Source organism: Echiichthys vipera (genome assembly GCF_963691815.1).
Source record: "Echiichthys vipera genome assembly, chromosome: 6".
In the NCBI taxonomy this organism is placed as follows: domain Eukaryota; kingdom Metazoa; phylum Chordata; class Actinopteri; order Perciformes; family Trachinidae; genus Echiichthys; species Echiichthys vipera.
Genome location: NC_139831.1, coordinates 8,907,844 through 8,924,644, shown reverse-complemented (window position 1 = coordinate 8,924,644; position 16,801 = coordinate 8,907,844). Strand labels below are relative to the sequence as shown.

The following is a 16,801-nucleotide window of genomic DNA, read 5'->3' as shown; positions in this document are numbered from 1 at the left end:
GATTGGCATGCTTGTGGAAAAGGTTTTGATACTGAGAAAAACGGCTCTTAATTTAAAAAAATGGCTTAATTTTCATCAAAGAAAGTTCTTACGAATACTAAGACATCTTTACTTACGATATAAAAAATGCACTGTTTCCAATCATGATACTGAGGTTAGGCAATTGGTTAGGCAAAAAAGGGCCATTTTTGACAGCTCAGTTGGCAAAGTGGCAGTTAAACTTTCCTTGCAGAAAAGGGACGAAACTTCTTGGGATGTTGCTGCACTTTGACAATGTTAGCTGATGAAAACGGACTACAATGAAAGGGCTTTCAGTTGACCTCGTTTTTTTCTTTTGTCCTCTGAGGCAAAAGTTGTCTTGAGTATCACCCTTTGAGGGGAGATTGCAATACAGGACAATGAGAAACTCATTTACAGATGAGAAACAATGAGGTTTGCTTTGCTTACCAGCTGTTGACTACCAGTCGAGTTGCATTTGGTTGTTGTTGCCTTTGGTTTTGTCGTTGCATGCCATCAAATGGCTCTAGGGTGATGGATCCATTTCCAAGGAAACTACACTGGAACATTTTGACAGTAACATTTGCCTACCCCTTGAAAACAGTAGCGTCCAGTTGATGGCACATTTGTGATAAGAAGGAACTCATGTCACTCGACTGTTTCTAAAGCATGAGCAGAGACTCACCTATGCTTTGCAGAGAACGTTGTAAAGGAGATCATGTTGCAACCTAACATTCATATATTGCGGTCTCTGGTCTTGTTTTGAATATCGATGAGCAGTGGTCAAGGTACAATTAAAGCTTTATTAGAGTAGGAAAGCCAAACTGATAGGGCATTGCAGATTCCAACAGCACTGAACGTACAAAAACTAACACTCACTTGGTAACTGTACTGTTACATGAGCAAGAGAAATACTAAAAAAGGAACAAGAAGTTTTTACACATAAAAAAAAAAAAACTGTGAAAGTCAAGATACACTTCAAAGCTAAGCTTCATATTCCAAAGATTTAGACATGGCTAGTTTGTCTTCTTCCAAATCACTTGTGTTTTGACCAGTTTGCTTTAATGGGATTTCCAAGTCCAGTTCAGTATCTGCTGCGAGCCATCCCTCTATCGGGTCGATTGCCACCGCGGCCACCACGACCACCACGTGGCCCTCCACGACTTGAGCTGCTGTACGAATCACGAGGAGGGTAGCCTCTCTCAACAGGGGGAGCTGGGCCCCTCTCCTGCCTGCCCATTCGCTCACCGCGGCTAGGTGGATAGTCACTTCGACTGCTGGGGTAACTGTCACGACTGCCATAGCCATCCCGGGAACCGCTGCCATAGTCATCATAACGACTGCTTCCACTGCTCCCACCATAGGATGGTGGGGGGCCCCGTGAAGTTGGGGCGCTGCGAGAGTTACCTGCAGGGTCAATGGGTCAGGTAATTGGCAAGATTCAATTTATACATTTTCTTGCACGGTCAAGTGCTCATTTTTTGCCAATAGAATTCATTCTCTGCCTAAAGAGAATAAAATAAACTTAATTTAATGGATGACATGTTAAAATGTCCCATCGTGTTATTGATCTGAAGTTTAAGTGTGTTGGAAGATAGTCGCACTCATAGCCAAAATGCAATTTTTTAAAAATAATTTACTGTTTCGACATGGCAGGGTATTGAGCAACAAAAGAGCTCACCAACAACAGGGTGACATTAAACAGGGGATGCATTGGAGGTAGGTAGCCACTTGCTCCCCCTACATGTAAGTGGTTCAGAATTCAGGACACTCTTCCCCATGATAGAACCCACCTGTGTCCTATCCCCCTTTAATGTCTGTTGAACTGTTTTGTACCCCAATACCCTGAGAAATACCAGCATGTGGAACCTTTGGTAAATTATTTAAGGACTTTTATGCATCATGGCTAGGAGAGTGAAACTATCTTCCCTCACACCTGTCATTTCATTGTTATCCAATGTTCCTCCTCTCTCTCTGCTTTTAAGTTTAACATGGATATTTAGTTGGTATGGGCAGTACTATATCCAAGCATAGGGAATAAATGGGCATTGTCACCCATTTCAGCATGCCATTGATTTGAGAAGCCATTTTTCCTTTTAGAGCTCCAAGTGTTAGAACTGTAGGGAAGGACGAGGTGTTCAGTTGTCTTGATGTTTTTTTTGCATGTTACTCCTTGAACGAGTGCTTTAATAGGCAACACATACCGAGTGGTCAACGGATGTATCCAAGGATTTTTTTGGGGGGGTTCCTTATGGTTGCAAACTCTCATTAAATATTCTGCGTTATTGCTGCATGATATTGCCTCAAACGCTGATTGTTTTGTCAAATGCAGTGATAACATGGACCGTATGTGGAAACGGCTTTGGAATAGGATTGTTTTTCAGTTGAGATGCCAATGGTGATATATTTCAAATAGCATGAAAACAATTTGGATATCAGCTCAGGAGTGCGGCAAAGGGAAAGAAAAAAAGCTTAAAGAGGCTGACTGAAATGCTGTTTCCTCTGGGGAGGGGCAGAACTGCAGCATCTTGTAGCTGGAGACTGTGGTAGTCAATGGTGTGATTTGGTTGGTGATTTGTGCAGCTCCTCTTTGTGCTACAGTGATTATCTGTTGTCATTACACTAATGGAGTCATGTCTTACCGTAACCATCATATGAATCTCTGTAGGAGCCACCACTTGAACGGTCCGCATAGCTTCTGGGTTCCCGGCCTCCCCCGTAACCATCACGGTCACTAAAAAATAGGAACAGTTGTTATAAGGACCAGGTAAAATAGTGTCTCAGTCTTCAACCTTCGGTATCAACCCATAGTCATACCTGTATCCTCTGGACATTGAGCCATAATCATCTCTGGAACTAGAATTGGAGTATTCTCTGTATGAGTAATCTCTTTGAGGAGGTCCATAGTCCCTTGAATCTCTGGAATTGTAATCCCGACTGGAGTAGCTGTGAAACATATCACAATTAACTGTCAAGCTGTAGCCAGTTGATAAGTTTTATATTGTATATGCTTTTTGCCCAAGTGTTTTCTTTAAAATGTTGTATTACACTACAGTAACTTAAAATATGTTAGTGGAGTTTTATCTTCTCAGATAAAAGGACAACTCAGTCTCAGCTGATTAAGTATATAAAGTAAGAGAATAGTAACATATGAAGATTTAAGCAGCATAAGATATGAATTAATTAAATGTGAAGTGTCCCACCTATCTTTGGAGTTGTAATGGTCATCTCTTGGTGATGGATAATCATCTCTCCTGGACATGGAGTCTCTACGTGGAGGGGGTGGACCATAGGGATCCCTGTCCCTTGACATGGGAGCTGGAACACACAAAGTAATGACAAACTGGCTCATTAATCACTAAACAACCACGAGAAGCATGCAGCCCATCTGGGCACTTGAAGGAAAGATGGGTGATAAGTGAAAATTGCAGACTATAAAATATGTGGAAGTCTACACAGCCAGAACACTTACTTCTGCTCATGGGACCGGATGGGGCAGATCTCTTGGGTGGGGGACCTCCGTTACGAACAGGGGGTCCTCTTTTCATCGGAGGGCCTCTGGGTGACATCCCTTTAAAGAAGGGTTCTACATTCCCTGAATTATCATAGTAGTCTTTACACAGACAGGGAATGCAAATGTTAACATGCTAAGCTCCAAAGATGCATTACAAAAATTGCATTAATTGATAAATCCCATTCTTTTATTATACAAACTATAATGAAAAAGTAATTTACCCCTGGATGGCGGGCCCCTCATACCACCAGGACCTCCCCTGGAACCACGTGGGCCTCTGGGTGGACCCCGACTGCGAGAGTGCATGACCGGAGGTCCTCGTCTGACACCACTCTCAAACTGAGGCTTGGTTGCTTGCTCCACTTTGATAGGTTTGCCATCAAGAGACTGGTAGAAGACATACAATTATAATTAAAACTTCAAAGAGATTTTTTTTCTTTTAGATTACAGCTGATCAAAGACTGTTCTTACCTTTCCATTCATTTCACGTGCAGCATCCTTTGCATCAGCTGGACTTTCAAAAGTAACAAAAGCGAAGCCTCTTGATTTGCTTGTTTCACGGTCTTTCATCAACAGAACTGAAATGAGGAAACAGAGTGAGAGGAGAGCTTGTGCTTCGTGACTAATAGTTTGAGCTGATTACATTATTGTCTAACAAAGGCACGATTATCTATCTTGCAACAGCTTTAGTTGGACAAAAGCGTGCTCTCACCATCACCAATTTGCTAACTGTAACTGAGAGTGTTGTTTTTGGTTTAACCCATGTGTCTCAGTTTAAGATTAGATTTCCTGTTGCAGGACGATACTGCACTTAAGGTCATTTGCTGACATGAAGAGGACTAAAAAGGGACTGGGTACTGTATTAAATAATGAAAACGTTGTGATTGTTTGAATATCGAAAAGTATATATAAAAATACCAATAAGTTCACAGATGCATTACTACGAAATGTGCCTCAATTTGCAAAAATCCCAAAAATGTGAAAATGCAGACAGGCCGGGTTTGGACACACCCACTGGTGTGCATTAAAAGCGCGAATCAGTAAAACAAGGCACATTTAAAAATAACTGAAACAGCACTGGATATTTTATCAGTAGAGTTACAGAGTTAAGTTTCGCTCACACCTTCGACAATCCTGCCATATTTGCTGAAGTACTGCTCCAGGGCCTTCTCGGTGGTCTCGGTGTTTAGTCCACCGATGAAGAGCTTCCCTGGTCGGTCTGCTTCCGCCATGCTACAAAACACACCACCTGCGATAATAAAAAGTAGTACATAGTCATTGGAGCTTTAAGCATTTGGAAACACAGACATGCAACGCTGTGTTTGCCGTCGGTAATGTACATGTATGTGGTGGTAAACGTTACCTTGCTACTGGCGAAAGCCTTGCTGTTGAATGCGCAAAATGGCGACGGACGTTACTCGGCTAACGGTAGCTAAGTGTGTGAGCTACTAACTGAACTTAGGCGTTACAAAAGCCAAAACGCTACCTTCAAAACATAAAAACCAATACTGCTATGTAACTTATATTAAGTATACCAGCACAGCGCCAACTGTTACCGGAATATACTGTGTCGCGGCTCTGTATAAACTACGGTGCGTAACAGTTCTTCTTCTTCTAGCCCGTTGACTTCTTTTTGTGTTTCCGGCGGACCGGACGCACCGACACGCAACACTGCCGCCTACAGGTCAAGACCGCGAATCACAGTAACATTAAAAAAAAAAAAAACTATCTGAAGTGGAGTCAGGGCTGTAGCTGACATGAACCAATCCAAAACAATCATCTACTCCAGTCTTTCTCAAATGGGGGTACATGTACCCCTGGGGGTACTTTGGAGTAATGCAGGGGGTACATGAGACTAAAAAAATATATAAACATTAAAAAATATCACTCGTGCATTGATCCTAATTCCCCATTTCATATTTAGCATTCCTATTTTAACTGCCGTAAACAAATGCAATCACGATTTATGGTTGAAATGTAGCAGTAGCAAGTGTTTTTGTATTTTAAAGGCTTTATAAATGCTTTTTTCCCCCTAACAAAACAGTTTTTTATAGTGTTACATTATTAGATTTAGTTTGTATCATCATACTAATGCACTGTAAGCAGCATATAGATACTGGGTGGAGCTTATATGAACTATTGGCTACTGTTGGGTAGTTTAACTTTTACCAATGCAGTTTATTCATATACAACATGAGACGTTATTAAAACATTAATCGCATTTTAATAACTCCTTTATTTGTCTCTTACTTTCTTCTTAGCATTTCACTATACATCCTTTCTTTTTTTCTAACAAGAATATAAAACACAGTAACGTTAATGTTCGTTTAAAGAAAACAGGATGTTTTGGGGGGAGTCGACCGACAAGCAACGTCAGTGTTACTTCCACGGTGTCAATGCGGTTTTGAACGAAATGTGACATCCGATGTTTCTCCTTTCAACGTAAAACCATTGACAATGTAGTGGTTACTTGTTTGAAATAGTTTGGTATCGTATTCATACAAAAACAGCCTATAAAAATGTACCATGGAAGTATCAGTATGAGCTACGAATGTATAAACCCTACATACCAAACAAGTTGACTATTCTGTTTTTATGTTGAAAGTAAAATTGTTTAACTTCCGGCAATGTTTCGTGGCTTCCGCGTATCTTTGTGTGCTAATGGCAGGAGGCTGGGACACCAAAAAAAGAAGAAAATTCTGTGCTTTGGGGTATGGGTATGACACGTGCAGTAACATTTTTTTAAATCTTATGTATTGATTTATTTTTAATTCAATAATTTAAAATTCAGTACATTGCATGTAGTACAGTTAAACCAGCGAATCCATTCTTATTACATGCTTGCATGTTGATACATAAGACAGAAGGAAGTTAAGCAACAAACAAAAACAACAAACAAACAAACAAAAACAAATAAAAACAAACAAAACACAGGAAAATCACAAATATATGTAAGAAGTGTTTCCTTGTAACATTGCATTAAAATACCACAGTTAATTGTATAAACAGGAATCGTGTCATCGCTCAGAACACATTATATAACCTATATTTCAGTATAATATATATTTTTTAAACTGTTTATTTCTTCCTTGTCATTTTATCAAGGGATTTCTTATAGGTGTGAAATTCTCTTTTAAATACAAGGACGTGAGGGAATGTTTTTAAATATCTGTTTTTATGAATAACAACATTCCCCACTATTATCACCACATTCACCATGTAATTTTCGTCTGAATCCCCCCTCTGGGTGCCAAGAATAATTTCATCAACAATTCAATGTATTAATTTAAGATATTGCAACTATAAAGCTCGGTCCAGAAATTGTCAACCAGTTTTTCACCGCCACCCAGAAATTAATGTTGAATCTTTTGCGTATAATTTGAGGAAGAACAAAACAAACTATCATAAAACATGGGGATGAGTGATTAAGACTTCATTCAGACCCATAGACTGTATAAAAAGTCAGACCTAGGTGAAACCATCACTTTATTTTGAGCGCATTTCCCGTGCGTCACACCCCACGGCTCATACACTTTTCTGTTGGTGTCCCAGCCTCTTTCCATTAGCCTTGCGTTGAACGTCACCAATGCCGTTGATCCAGACAGGTCAGCTCAGTTACTGCGTCCCGAGTAGAAAGACGTAGTGATCCAAGTATAGCTAGTATACATCCCCTTTTCTCAGAAGAAGGAAACGTCTCCTTTGACTCAAGTATACAACATCGTAGAAGAACCGTGTCCGCGATAAAATGAAGAGGCGGATACACTTTAGTTTTGTGTTGATTTATTCGCTAGTCTCATATTTCTGTTTGTGCTCGGCGTTTTATCTTCCGGGTTTAGCCCCAGTGAGTTTTTGTGAAGACGGCAATGGCGGTGAAGATTGCCAGGTATGTTTAAAATTAACAAGACTCTTAATTCTTGAATGTAACATAAGTAAGTGTGTTTTCTTCCGTAGTTGGAACTGTCACATTCATTTCTACTGGCTATTTTCGTCATTATTGCTAGCTAGCCTACCCTCTCCTTAGGCCCCGGCTATTACCCGGATCCGGAGCACTGGCACACTATTCAAACGTTAATGCATTGCTAACTGATTTGCTGGTACACGCTGTCATTGCTAATGGGATATATAAACTTACTGAGGTGTTGGGGCTTTCATCAGTCTACCATGAGACTGTAAGCACTTTTACACTGATTCAAATAATGCATTGTGAGAGATAATGGTCATCATTGTACTTATCTTGATTGCCCCCTAGTCTGCAGTAGTTTTTGTAAAAAACAAAACAGATTAAGAGTATATTTTTTAATGGAAATCTGTCAAAGATAGGCAGCAGTTACAACTTCCAGACAACTAGGACTAACACCTTAATACATCACATTACAGCAGTCACAACAAACACAAACAAAAGATGTAGTCTGAATAAAGTCATTTATCTAAAAAGCAGTGGCAAGTCAACGTTTCTGATTTCAGATGCTTTACAATTGATTGAAAATGACTCATGCAAACCAGTCCATTGAGTTTTAGGGCATTATGTAACCTGTTCCAGTCTGAGGGTATAGATTACTTGAACATCATTTAAGATAAATAAATCATCTTTGCTTCTCTACAGACAGTGATTCAGTTGTTTGTCAACCGCTTGGACTCAGTGGAGTCTGTCCTGCCTTATGAGTATGATGTGTAAGTAGCGTTTCGTCTCTCCTTGATACCATTTGTATCATGTTTGAATATGTTTTTCAGATGAATAACATCTTCTCATTGTGTTTGACTACCTTTTAAAATGTGTTACAAAGGTTCGACTTTTGCAAGGATGCAAAGGAAATAAGGCCTTCTGAGAACCTCGGACAGGTGCTGTTTGGTGAACGAATTGAGTCTTCACCATACAAGGTGGGTATTAACCAGAAAATCTAAACCCGCATGGTGTTTATGGTGTTGCTTCTTTATTTTCCCATTCTCTTCAATATAGTTCATTCTTGTAACCCGACTCTCATTTGTCTTTTACAGGTTAGCTTCAAACAAGATGTTAAATGCAAGGCGGTGTGCACAAAATCCTACAAGAAAGGCAGCCAGGAGGATGCCACCAAACTGGATTTCCTGAAGATGGGAATGCAGTTGAACTACCAGCACCACTGGTTAGTTGGAATGTTTTGTTTGATAGATGGACGATGAAAGATAATTACTGTCAGTAAGTTACAAAGACAATTATTTTTATTCCAGGATCATTGACAACATGCCGGTGACATGGTGCTATGATGTAGAAGATGGCCAAAAGTACTGCAACCCAGGCTTCCCCATTGGTTGCCTTGTTACCACAGATGGCCGAGCTAAAGATGCTTGTGTTATCAATGTGAGTTGTTATTTCTGTCTTTGAATGCGTTCTCCACCTACCACATTACATTTAACCCAATTGGCCATCTGCTTGTTGCCATGGATGCTTTGTTTCTGTCAGGAGTATCCCAGAAACATGTACTAATTCAGCTTTTTCACATCTACAAATAATGATTAAGTGTAATTACTTCTTGTTTAAATAATAATATTTAGAATTTGGCTTGTTTTAGTCAGTATTTATAGAGCATATTACATTATTGTGTTCAAATACAGATGTGGTTTTTAATTTACAATTAACTGTGCCATTTAAAGTGAATCAACAATACTTGATAATCCTTGCAGATACATTACGTAACAGTCTTTTTTATATAATTAGCAGTAATATAACCAAAAACCATATCAGAATTGATTGGCCTGGGCCACACAGATCCAGACTAGTACAACTGTCATACATATAATAGAGATGAAGTTGGAAGTCATGTTATAAAATTGTTTGAAGACAATTACAGTATATAAGATACTCAACAACATACAGCTGTTTGTTTTCAAAGCTTATCCTGAGGAATCTGAGTACTTAGTAATGAATATGATTTTGTTTTTCAGGCTGAGTTCAACAAGAAGAACACATTTTATGTGTTCAACCACGTGGACATCAAGCTCACTTACCACAGTGGGGCATCAGAAGGATGGAGGGGGGCTCGGCTGGTCGCTGCCACTCTCGAGCCAAAGAGGTAATTGTGGTTGGTAGTAGACTGATATGTCAACATGTTTGGAATTGGATCTGATCTACCTTAGCATGTTGCATCTGAATGACGGATCCCTATTCAAAAACAACTCTAGATTTATAAATAATCTAACATGAAGTGTGTTTTGTGCACAACAGTATCAAACATGCAGATGAGAAAAACCCAAGCTGTGACGGAGGCAACCCAATGGAAGTCCCTGGGGAGTTTGATAATGATGTGTCGATAGTGTACACCTACTCGGTCACATTTGAGGTAGACCTCCCAAGGTCATAGTAATATGACCAACTGTATTATATAATTACTTGTGGATAACTAATATATAACACTTTCTATGTTACAATGAGAATGAGGAATACAGAATGTTTTGCTACAGTAATTTTATTTCCGTTTACAGGAAAACAATTCTATCAAGTGGGCCTCTAGGTGGGACTACATCCTGGTCTCCATGCCTCACACCAACATCCAGTGGTTTAGGTATGAAGATATTTGTCACATTGTGCAACACAGAAACACTCTCTCCCTTTAACTTTATGGGTCTTTGTGCTTGTTAGTTGATGCTATGGTTTGTCTTGTTTGTTTGATTTAGCATCATGAACTCCTTGGTCATTGTCCTCTTCCTGTCGGGTATGGTTGCCATGATCATGCTGAGAACCCTGCACAAGGACATTGCCAGATACAACCAGGTGGACCAGGTAAAGGCACTGTAGAGCTTTCTTTCTGTTGGAACTGATCTAGATGTGCACTAACATACATGTGAAGAGTTCTTGAAGAAGCATTTGTTAGAAATGAACCAAAACAGACATATGAACACGAATGTCCTACGTTCTTACCTTGTTTGTGCCTGCAGGGAAACATTTTGCCACCATGCAAATGAACTATTCAAAGTAGATGTTACCATGTTGGTGAAAACCTGTTACATTCAAGTTAACAGTTTTTCAGGGACCTTGAATAGCAGCCTTGTTTTTAGTTGGACGGCTATGTTATTGGGATTTAACATGTCAGTTAATGTCTGTGGTTGTATGTTTTTTGATTATCCCACAGTGGATAATGAAATTATTAGAGTTTAGCTGAAACCTTTAACTCACAAATGTTCACCTGGCAGCAAGTGTGTGTTTACTGGTCATCTTTGTCACAGTTACATGGCTAATGATGTAATTGTAAAGTGTAAAATACCGGCCAGCACACTGTGCGCACAGTACCCAGAAATATAAATATTTTGTTATTTCACAGGCAGACTTGATAAAGATTCCACCGTCCAAGGAAAAGCCCTCTGTACACTACGTAAGCTTATTGAAAGCTGTTTTGAACAAAACCTTTGGTTATTAAATCAGGTGTTGGGTGTGATTACAGCAAACCATCACAGTAGAGCAGAATGTAAAATATGGTGTGGATACTTTTTAATGTGCAACTTTCAAGAAAGGGGCTTACACCAATGTATTGACTGGAGTTGTTCACACCATATTTTACAGCTTTTTGTAAACAAAGTTTTTCTCTGTCTTCATCTTTTCCTTGCAAACAGGTGAGGTAGTATTTACGGCTTGGTGGTGGTTTAATCTTTAACTTTTATCATTTGCAAATGTGGAGTGCTTTCTTGATTGTGATCGTTGCTGTGTTGCTTTCTGCCTCCATCCTCAGGAGGACGCACAGGAGGAGTCGGGGTGGAAGCAGGTGCACGGGGATGTTTTCCGTCCTCCCAGGAAAGGCATGTTGCTGTCTGTGTTCCTTGGACAGGGCACCCAGATCTTCATCATGACCTTCATCACTCTCTGTAAGGACCAGTGTACAAGACATTATGTGGGCCTTTCTAGACAACCAGCTGAGTTTTTACTTGAATTACCTCCCAATACATACTCTGTTTAATTCCCTTAGCAGAGTTTTATTTTGCTTGTTCAGAACAAGGCTGAAGGGCCATCAGTTGGATCCTGTGAAATATATTGATGTCCATTATCAACCAATAATATACATCGTCAAGTGCAGCGGATAGAAGTAACATTGAAAGCAGTCTTTGTTACCTTTAACACACTTAATTTGCAATGGGGCTGTATTGTCTGAATGTGCGCATTGTTGACTGTTTTTTCCATTATAGTCCTGGCTTGTCTGGGTTTCCTGTCACCGGCCAACAGAGGGGCTCTCATGACATGTTCTGTGGTCCTCTGGGTTCTGTTGGGCACACCTGCTGGCTACGTGTCTGCACGCCTTTACAAAAGTAAGAGTCCAGTAAAAACGTTGTATCAAAGTCTTAAGAGTTGTCACAGTCAGTGTGATGTCTCTCATCGTGAGATCCTCATCCATTTCTCTTTCTGCTCTCAGCTTTCGGAGGTGAAAAGTGGAAGACAAACGTCTTGCTGACAGCACTCTTGTGTCCAGGGTAAAACTTGCTAAGCAGGTTTTTCTTAAATAAGTTTCACGATTGTACTTTGTTTCTGCCCTGGAGAGCTCTAGTGACATGTTAACACTGTAAATTCTCATGTGAGCCTCACATGTATTGTCTTTCTCTGGTATTTCCCTAGTATCGTCTTTGCAGACTTCTTCTTGATGAACCTTATCCTTTGGGTGGAGGGTTCCTCAGCAGCAATCCCCTTTGGCACTCTGGTGGCCATTTTAGCACTGTGGTTTGGAATCTCTGTGCCCCTCACCTTCATTGGTGCCTACTTTGGATTCAAGAAAGCGGTATGTTAGGCCTCATAGTTTTTCAATTTGTATATAAAATGATTTGATGTAGATGACGTGTTTATGTTAGAGAGTTTGTAATAAATTCCTTTGTCTTTGTCTGGTCCTGTGCAGGCAATTGAGCAACCAGTGAGAACAAACCAAATCCCCCGTCAGATTCCTGAGCAGTCATTCTTTACTAAGCCTATTCCTGGTATTGTAATGGGGGGCATCCTGCCCTTTGGCTGCATCTTCATCCAACTCTTCTTCATTCTCAACAGCATTTGGTAAGAAGACGATGTCTTTCCTGATTGGTCTACAATTCCTGTTTTGAACAGTTTGCACTCTTTACAGCAAGAAGGAGTGAAGGTGTTTGTTACATGTTTCCCTATTCCTATAGGTCTCATCAGATGTACTACATGTTTGGGTTCCTGTTCCTGGTTTTCATTATTCTACTCATCACATGCTCTGAGGCCACAATTCTGCTCTGCTACTTCCACCTATGTGCTGAGGTACCTGATTGTTCGGATTGGTTTTTCTCATTCATCAGAAAATAATTACTTCAACTTAAAAATGAATTCACTTTTAGCAGCACACGCTATAACTGTCATATCATAGTCCTACCTGTGTAAAAAAGTGTCCTCCTCTAAATCTTGCCTTTGAATATATTAGTTGTCTAATAGTTGTTCAATTGCACAGCCCCTGGCTACATGTTATGTTAATGCAATATTTGGATAGTGTAATTTCAGGTGACATTTACTAACAGATCTTTTGTAATGTGTGTCCAGGACTATCACTGGTGGTGGCGTTCCTTCCTGACCAGCGGTTTCACAGCGGTCTATCTGTTTGTCTACGCCGTGCATTACTTCTTCTCAAAGCTGCAAATAATTGGAGCTGCCAGCACCATCCTCTACTTTGGATACACTATGATTATGGTCCTCATCTTCTTCCTCTTCACAGGTGAGGCTTTGAGATAAGTGACATGTGAGCAGCCACAATGATTTCCCGACACATTTCAATGATACCTAGATATCATACAGTAATCGGTTTATTTTATTGGTGAGATCACTTTGTATAAAAACAACAAATGATCATCTATGTCCATTATATTCAAAAAAGTTTCACTTTCATTTTATGTCCAGTGGGTAAACTCTTAATAGTGTGTTACGGCAGAAAGGTGTGTGTAGTTTGTAGGTGTGAATGTGTATATTGTTTGCTCAGAGTCCAACTGTCTTGGGAGGTTTCAGGACCTCCATCCTGTTCATATGACATCAAACAAAAGGTAGTCGTCACACTATTGTGCAATATTTCTGTGATGAAGAACATGTTGGCTGTAGTTTAGTCAGTTGTTTGGGTCGGCAAGGATCAGCCATCAGCTGTGCAACCTTGTTTTGGTTTCAAAACAGCCATTTATATGCTGGCTGCCAGGTCTCTTAAGTTGGAAAAGAAAGATAGCCTTGCATCACCAGACTAATTGCAAATGCGTATTAGACTAATATTAGACTTTTGAAGGGGCGTTGTTAATGGTACAGAGAAAAATGCAATTGGATATACAGACGACCAATCAGAGCAACGAAACCTGACCTACAAACAATCTCAGCAATCCCAATGCTAGTTTTAAAGTTTGATCTGAGTTTCGTGCGCCTGTCAGTCATCGTCTTAAACCGGCTCCACATGAGATTAACGGTTGTGATTGATGCATCAGATCACAAGCTGCCAGAAAATCTGTCTGAATGGGAGCAGGGCCAGATTTATGTGCCAGAGCAAATGAAACATGAGCTTGGCAGATTCATCCAGTTTCAGGCTAGGTGAGAATGCCATAGAGAAGAAATAGGTTGGATGTAATATATATAATAAACACTGCCGTTAGGGGTGCTCAATTATGGGAAAAATAAGTCAATATTGAGATCACGGTTATTGAACGTGATAACGTAATCAGGTTATCAATGATTACTCAGTGACGTTGGAAACATCATCAAACATTATCAAACTACTAAAAACAAAAGTCGTTAACAGTGGGTTTTCTTTAACTTTAAATATAAAGCAACTGAAAACAAATAAATGTGATTAATGAATAAAATAAATATGGTAATACATATACTGTATATATTTAAATAATGTAAATATAATAAATACAATTACATTTGATCAACAAATGACTTTGAGATTTATAACAGAAGACAAAATAAGATGGTTATTATAAAAAAAATGAAAATACAATTAGATTCAGAAACAAGTTAATAAAACTAGTGAAGTTTACATTCCAGCATCTGTGCAATAGATGTCTATCAAGTCTTCATTACAATTTATTTTCTTGTCATTTAGTTAAGTCCAAGCCTTGGCCTTTTTATTTTTATACTGGCAGTACTGAATCACTGTGTCAAATTAAGGTAAAGGGCATTTATTTGCCAGGGCCCCATTTGAACTGCCATTTTTGTTAAAAGTTTAATGAAAATCAGAGAGACTACGGGAAATTAGCTGAGAATGTTCAAAGTCCCTCTGGGTCAGATCTAGTTGTGCGGACTTATTTGGGTCAACATGACCGTCTGTGGTTTGCTGTTTGATAAGTCAGAGCCTAGTTTTATCAGGGAGTTTCTTTTCTATTTGTCGCTTTTTTCTGGAGATCAAAAGATTCAGGCACTACTTTTACTCCTCGCCATGGATGATAATAAGTCTATATGCACTCAGGATTCCTGACCACAGCTGCAAAGACAATTTCTCTGTGCTTGCACTTGAAATCAAGCCGTGTGACTGAGGTTGTGCAGATTTATCGAACACACACATTATCACAAAGCTAGGATGAACAGAGGGTTGTTGCCGCTTTTGTCTCCATGTTAAGAGACAAAGATTGACACATGTTGACATGGTAACAGCACTCTCCGGCCCTGTCCAGCTTTCTTGCACACCCACTCACATGAGCCTAGGATGTGTGTGGAAAAAGGATAATATACAGCCTAAATTCCCTTCACCCAGAAATATGCTGCTCACTATAATTGCAGATGATGACATTTTTATCCAGTGTTGTACTGCATTAGGCCAGATAAAAATTAGCCCGTAGCCCTGCTTGACACTATCTCATGAGCTGTAAGTAGTAAGGGGACGTGATGTCAAGATTATCACTAAGAAATAATCCAAGGATTCAAGGAAAAGATGATCAGTTTCCCTCCTTGCTTCAAGTTTTTATGTAAATAATCCTAATCTCTCTCATTCCCCATCTTTAAATTTTTTCTTTTTCACCTCGTCCCAACTTTGATCATAATTTAATTCGGGATTGGGCTGCGTGGCCCCTGTTGAGCTGGCACATAGGACTTTTACACCCACATGAACTGATCCAGGATTTTGACCAATCTGGTTTCTCAACATTGGGGGAGTTTATGCTCTCTCTCTCCCTGACAAAATGAAGTTTTGGTGTTTTTGCTGTCTTGTGGAGATTGCAATCCCAACTATCAAGTTACTTTTAAAGCTTTTTGTGGATAGTATTCAGTTTTGCTGCGACAGCAAGCGGGGTGTATGATTTGAGGCTTCTTTTTTTGTCTGTGCTCCTGAAATACATTAATTTCAAGACCTTGTTGCCTTTTATATATTTTGTGCTTTACTCATATTTGTACCAAACAGATTCCCGAAGGCAGCCAATCCCTCTTGGATGTTTAAATTAGGTTTTCGTGTACTTTTTATCTTTTGTAATAACATTTATCAAATCATTCCTCTAACCTGTCTTTTCTTCTTAGGTACAATTGGCTTCTTCGCCTGCTTCTGGTTTGTAAATAAGATCTACAGTGTGGTCAAGGTAGACTAGAGGACTGAGGGAAAGACTGACTCCTTCCTGTCGCAGTACTGGCCTCCCCAGTGCTGAATGGGTGATAAAGTGGTCTGAATGGCCCTGAACTGAAACCATCACTTATCATAGAAAAGCCCTGGAGAGCACAGCCGTCCTCTTTTGTGCTTTAAACTTATGTTGCTATTGTTTTCTTTTCTAAATATATATAATTTTGTCTTCACTGTTGACCAGTAATATTTTAAGCTGCACCTTGAAAATCAGTGTGGGTTCCAATGATCTATCTAGCAGTGGGTTTTGTTGGGTTTAACAAGAAGATGAAATGTTTCTTTTTGTAATTTTCTAAAGAAGGTAAAATGTTCTGTATTTTTCTTTTCTGTTTCCTGCTAAATGTTTTGTTTTTCATTACCTGTATTGTAATGCTGAAAAAAATGTGTGTATATATAATGTATAGAGAGAGTGAGCCAGAGAATGCTACTTAAAGATTGTCATCATAATCAAATCATCTGTAGGAGTTTCTTTCTTAAGGTGGAGATGGGGCTATACATTCTTAAATATCAGCCTGTATTGTAGTTCAGAAATGATATAAAACACTGACATTGCTATGATACATGTCCATTCTCTTGTTTTTGATGGCTACATTTAAGTTTGCATATAAACAAAGGGTACATTTGGTTGAGAAGAACATGTTTCACATGAAGGACGATCTTTCAATGACATGCCTGATTTGTTTGGCCACCAGAGAGATCCTTTACTAGTTAGCATAATGCAGCCCACAGATTTACTGATAAGTACATATAC

The 16,801-nt window shown here is 39.5% G+C and overlaps 2 protein-coding genes across 6 annotated transcripts; one reads left to right on the top strand and one right to left on the bottom strand.

The window, feature by feature from the left end:
* Positions 1-780: 780 nt before the first annotated feature.
* On the bottom strand, positions 781-5,134 carry rbmx (RNA binding motif protein X-linked). 4 transcript variants are annotated; one of them, XM_083914996.1, is made up of 9 exons: positions 4,875-5,134; positions 4,635-4,760; positions 3,983-4,089; positions 3,733-3,898; positions 3,470-3,610; positions 3,201-3,315; positions 2,815-2,943; positions 2,640-2,731; positions 781-1,404 (listed from the first exon to the last, which is right to left on the bottom strand). In XM_083914996.1, the coding sequence occupies exons 2-9, from the start codon at positions 4,741-4,743 to the stop codon at positions 1,082-1,084; spliced, it is 1,182 nt and encodes a 393-aa protein (XP_083771122.1). In that variant the 5' UTR covers positions 4,744-4,760; positions 4,875-5,134; the 3' UTR covers positions 781-1,081. The 4 variants fall into 4 exon arrangements, with proteins under 4 accessions (XP_083771122.1, XP_083771123.1, XP_083771124.1 ...); XM_083914997.1 differs by having other exon boundaries at positions 3,470-3,592; XM_083914998.1 differs by having other exon boundaries at positions 3,470-3,583.
* Positions 5,135-7,130: 1,996 nt separating this feature from the next.
* On the top strand, positions 7,131-16,605 carry tm9sf5 (transmembrane 9 superfamily protein member 5). Of its 2 annotated transcripts, XM_083915773.1 has the most exons (18): positions 7,131-7,394; positions 8,115-8,182; positions 8,296-8,389; positions 8,507-8,634; positions 8,720-8,849; positions 9,434-9,561; positions 9,714-9,828; positions 9,971-10,050; positions 10,163-10,268; positions 10,807-10,857; positions 11,212-11,344; positions 11,663-11,782; positions 11,887-11,944; positions 12,087-12,246; positions 12,361-12,512; positions 12,626-12,737; positions 13,014-13,185; positions 15,954-16,605. In XM_083915773.1, the coding sequence occupies exons 1-18, from the start codon at positions 7,257-7,259 to the stop codon at positions 16,019-16,021; spliced, it is 2,013 nt and encodes a 670-aa protein (XP_083771899.1). In that variant the 5' UTR covers positions 7,131-7,256; the 3' UTR covers positions 16,022-16,605. The 2 variants fall into 2 exon arrangements, with proteins under 2 accessions (XP_083771899.1, XP_083771900.1); XM_083915774.1 differs by lacking the exon at positions 10,807-10,857.
* The last annotated feature ends 196 nt before the right edge of the window (positions 16,606-16,801 follow it).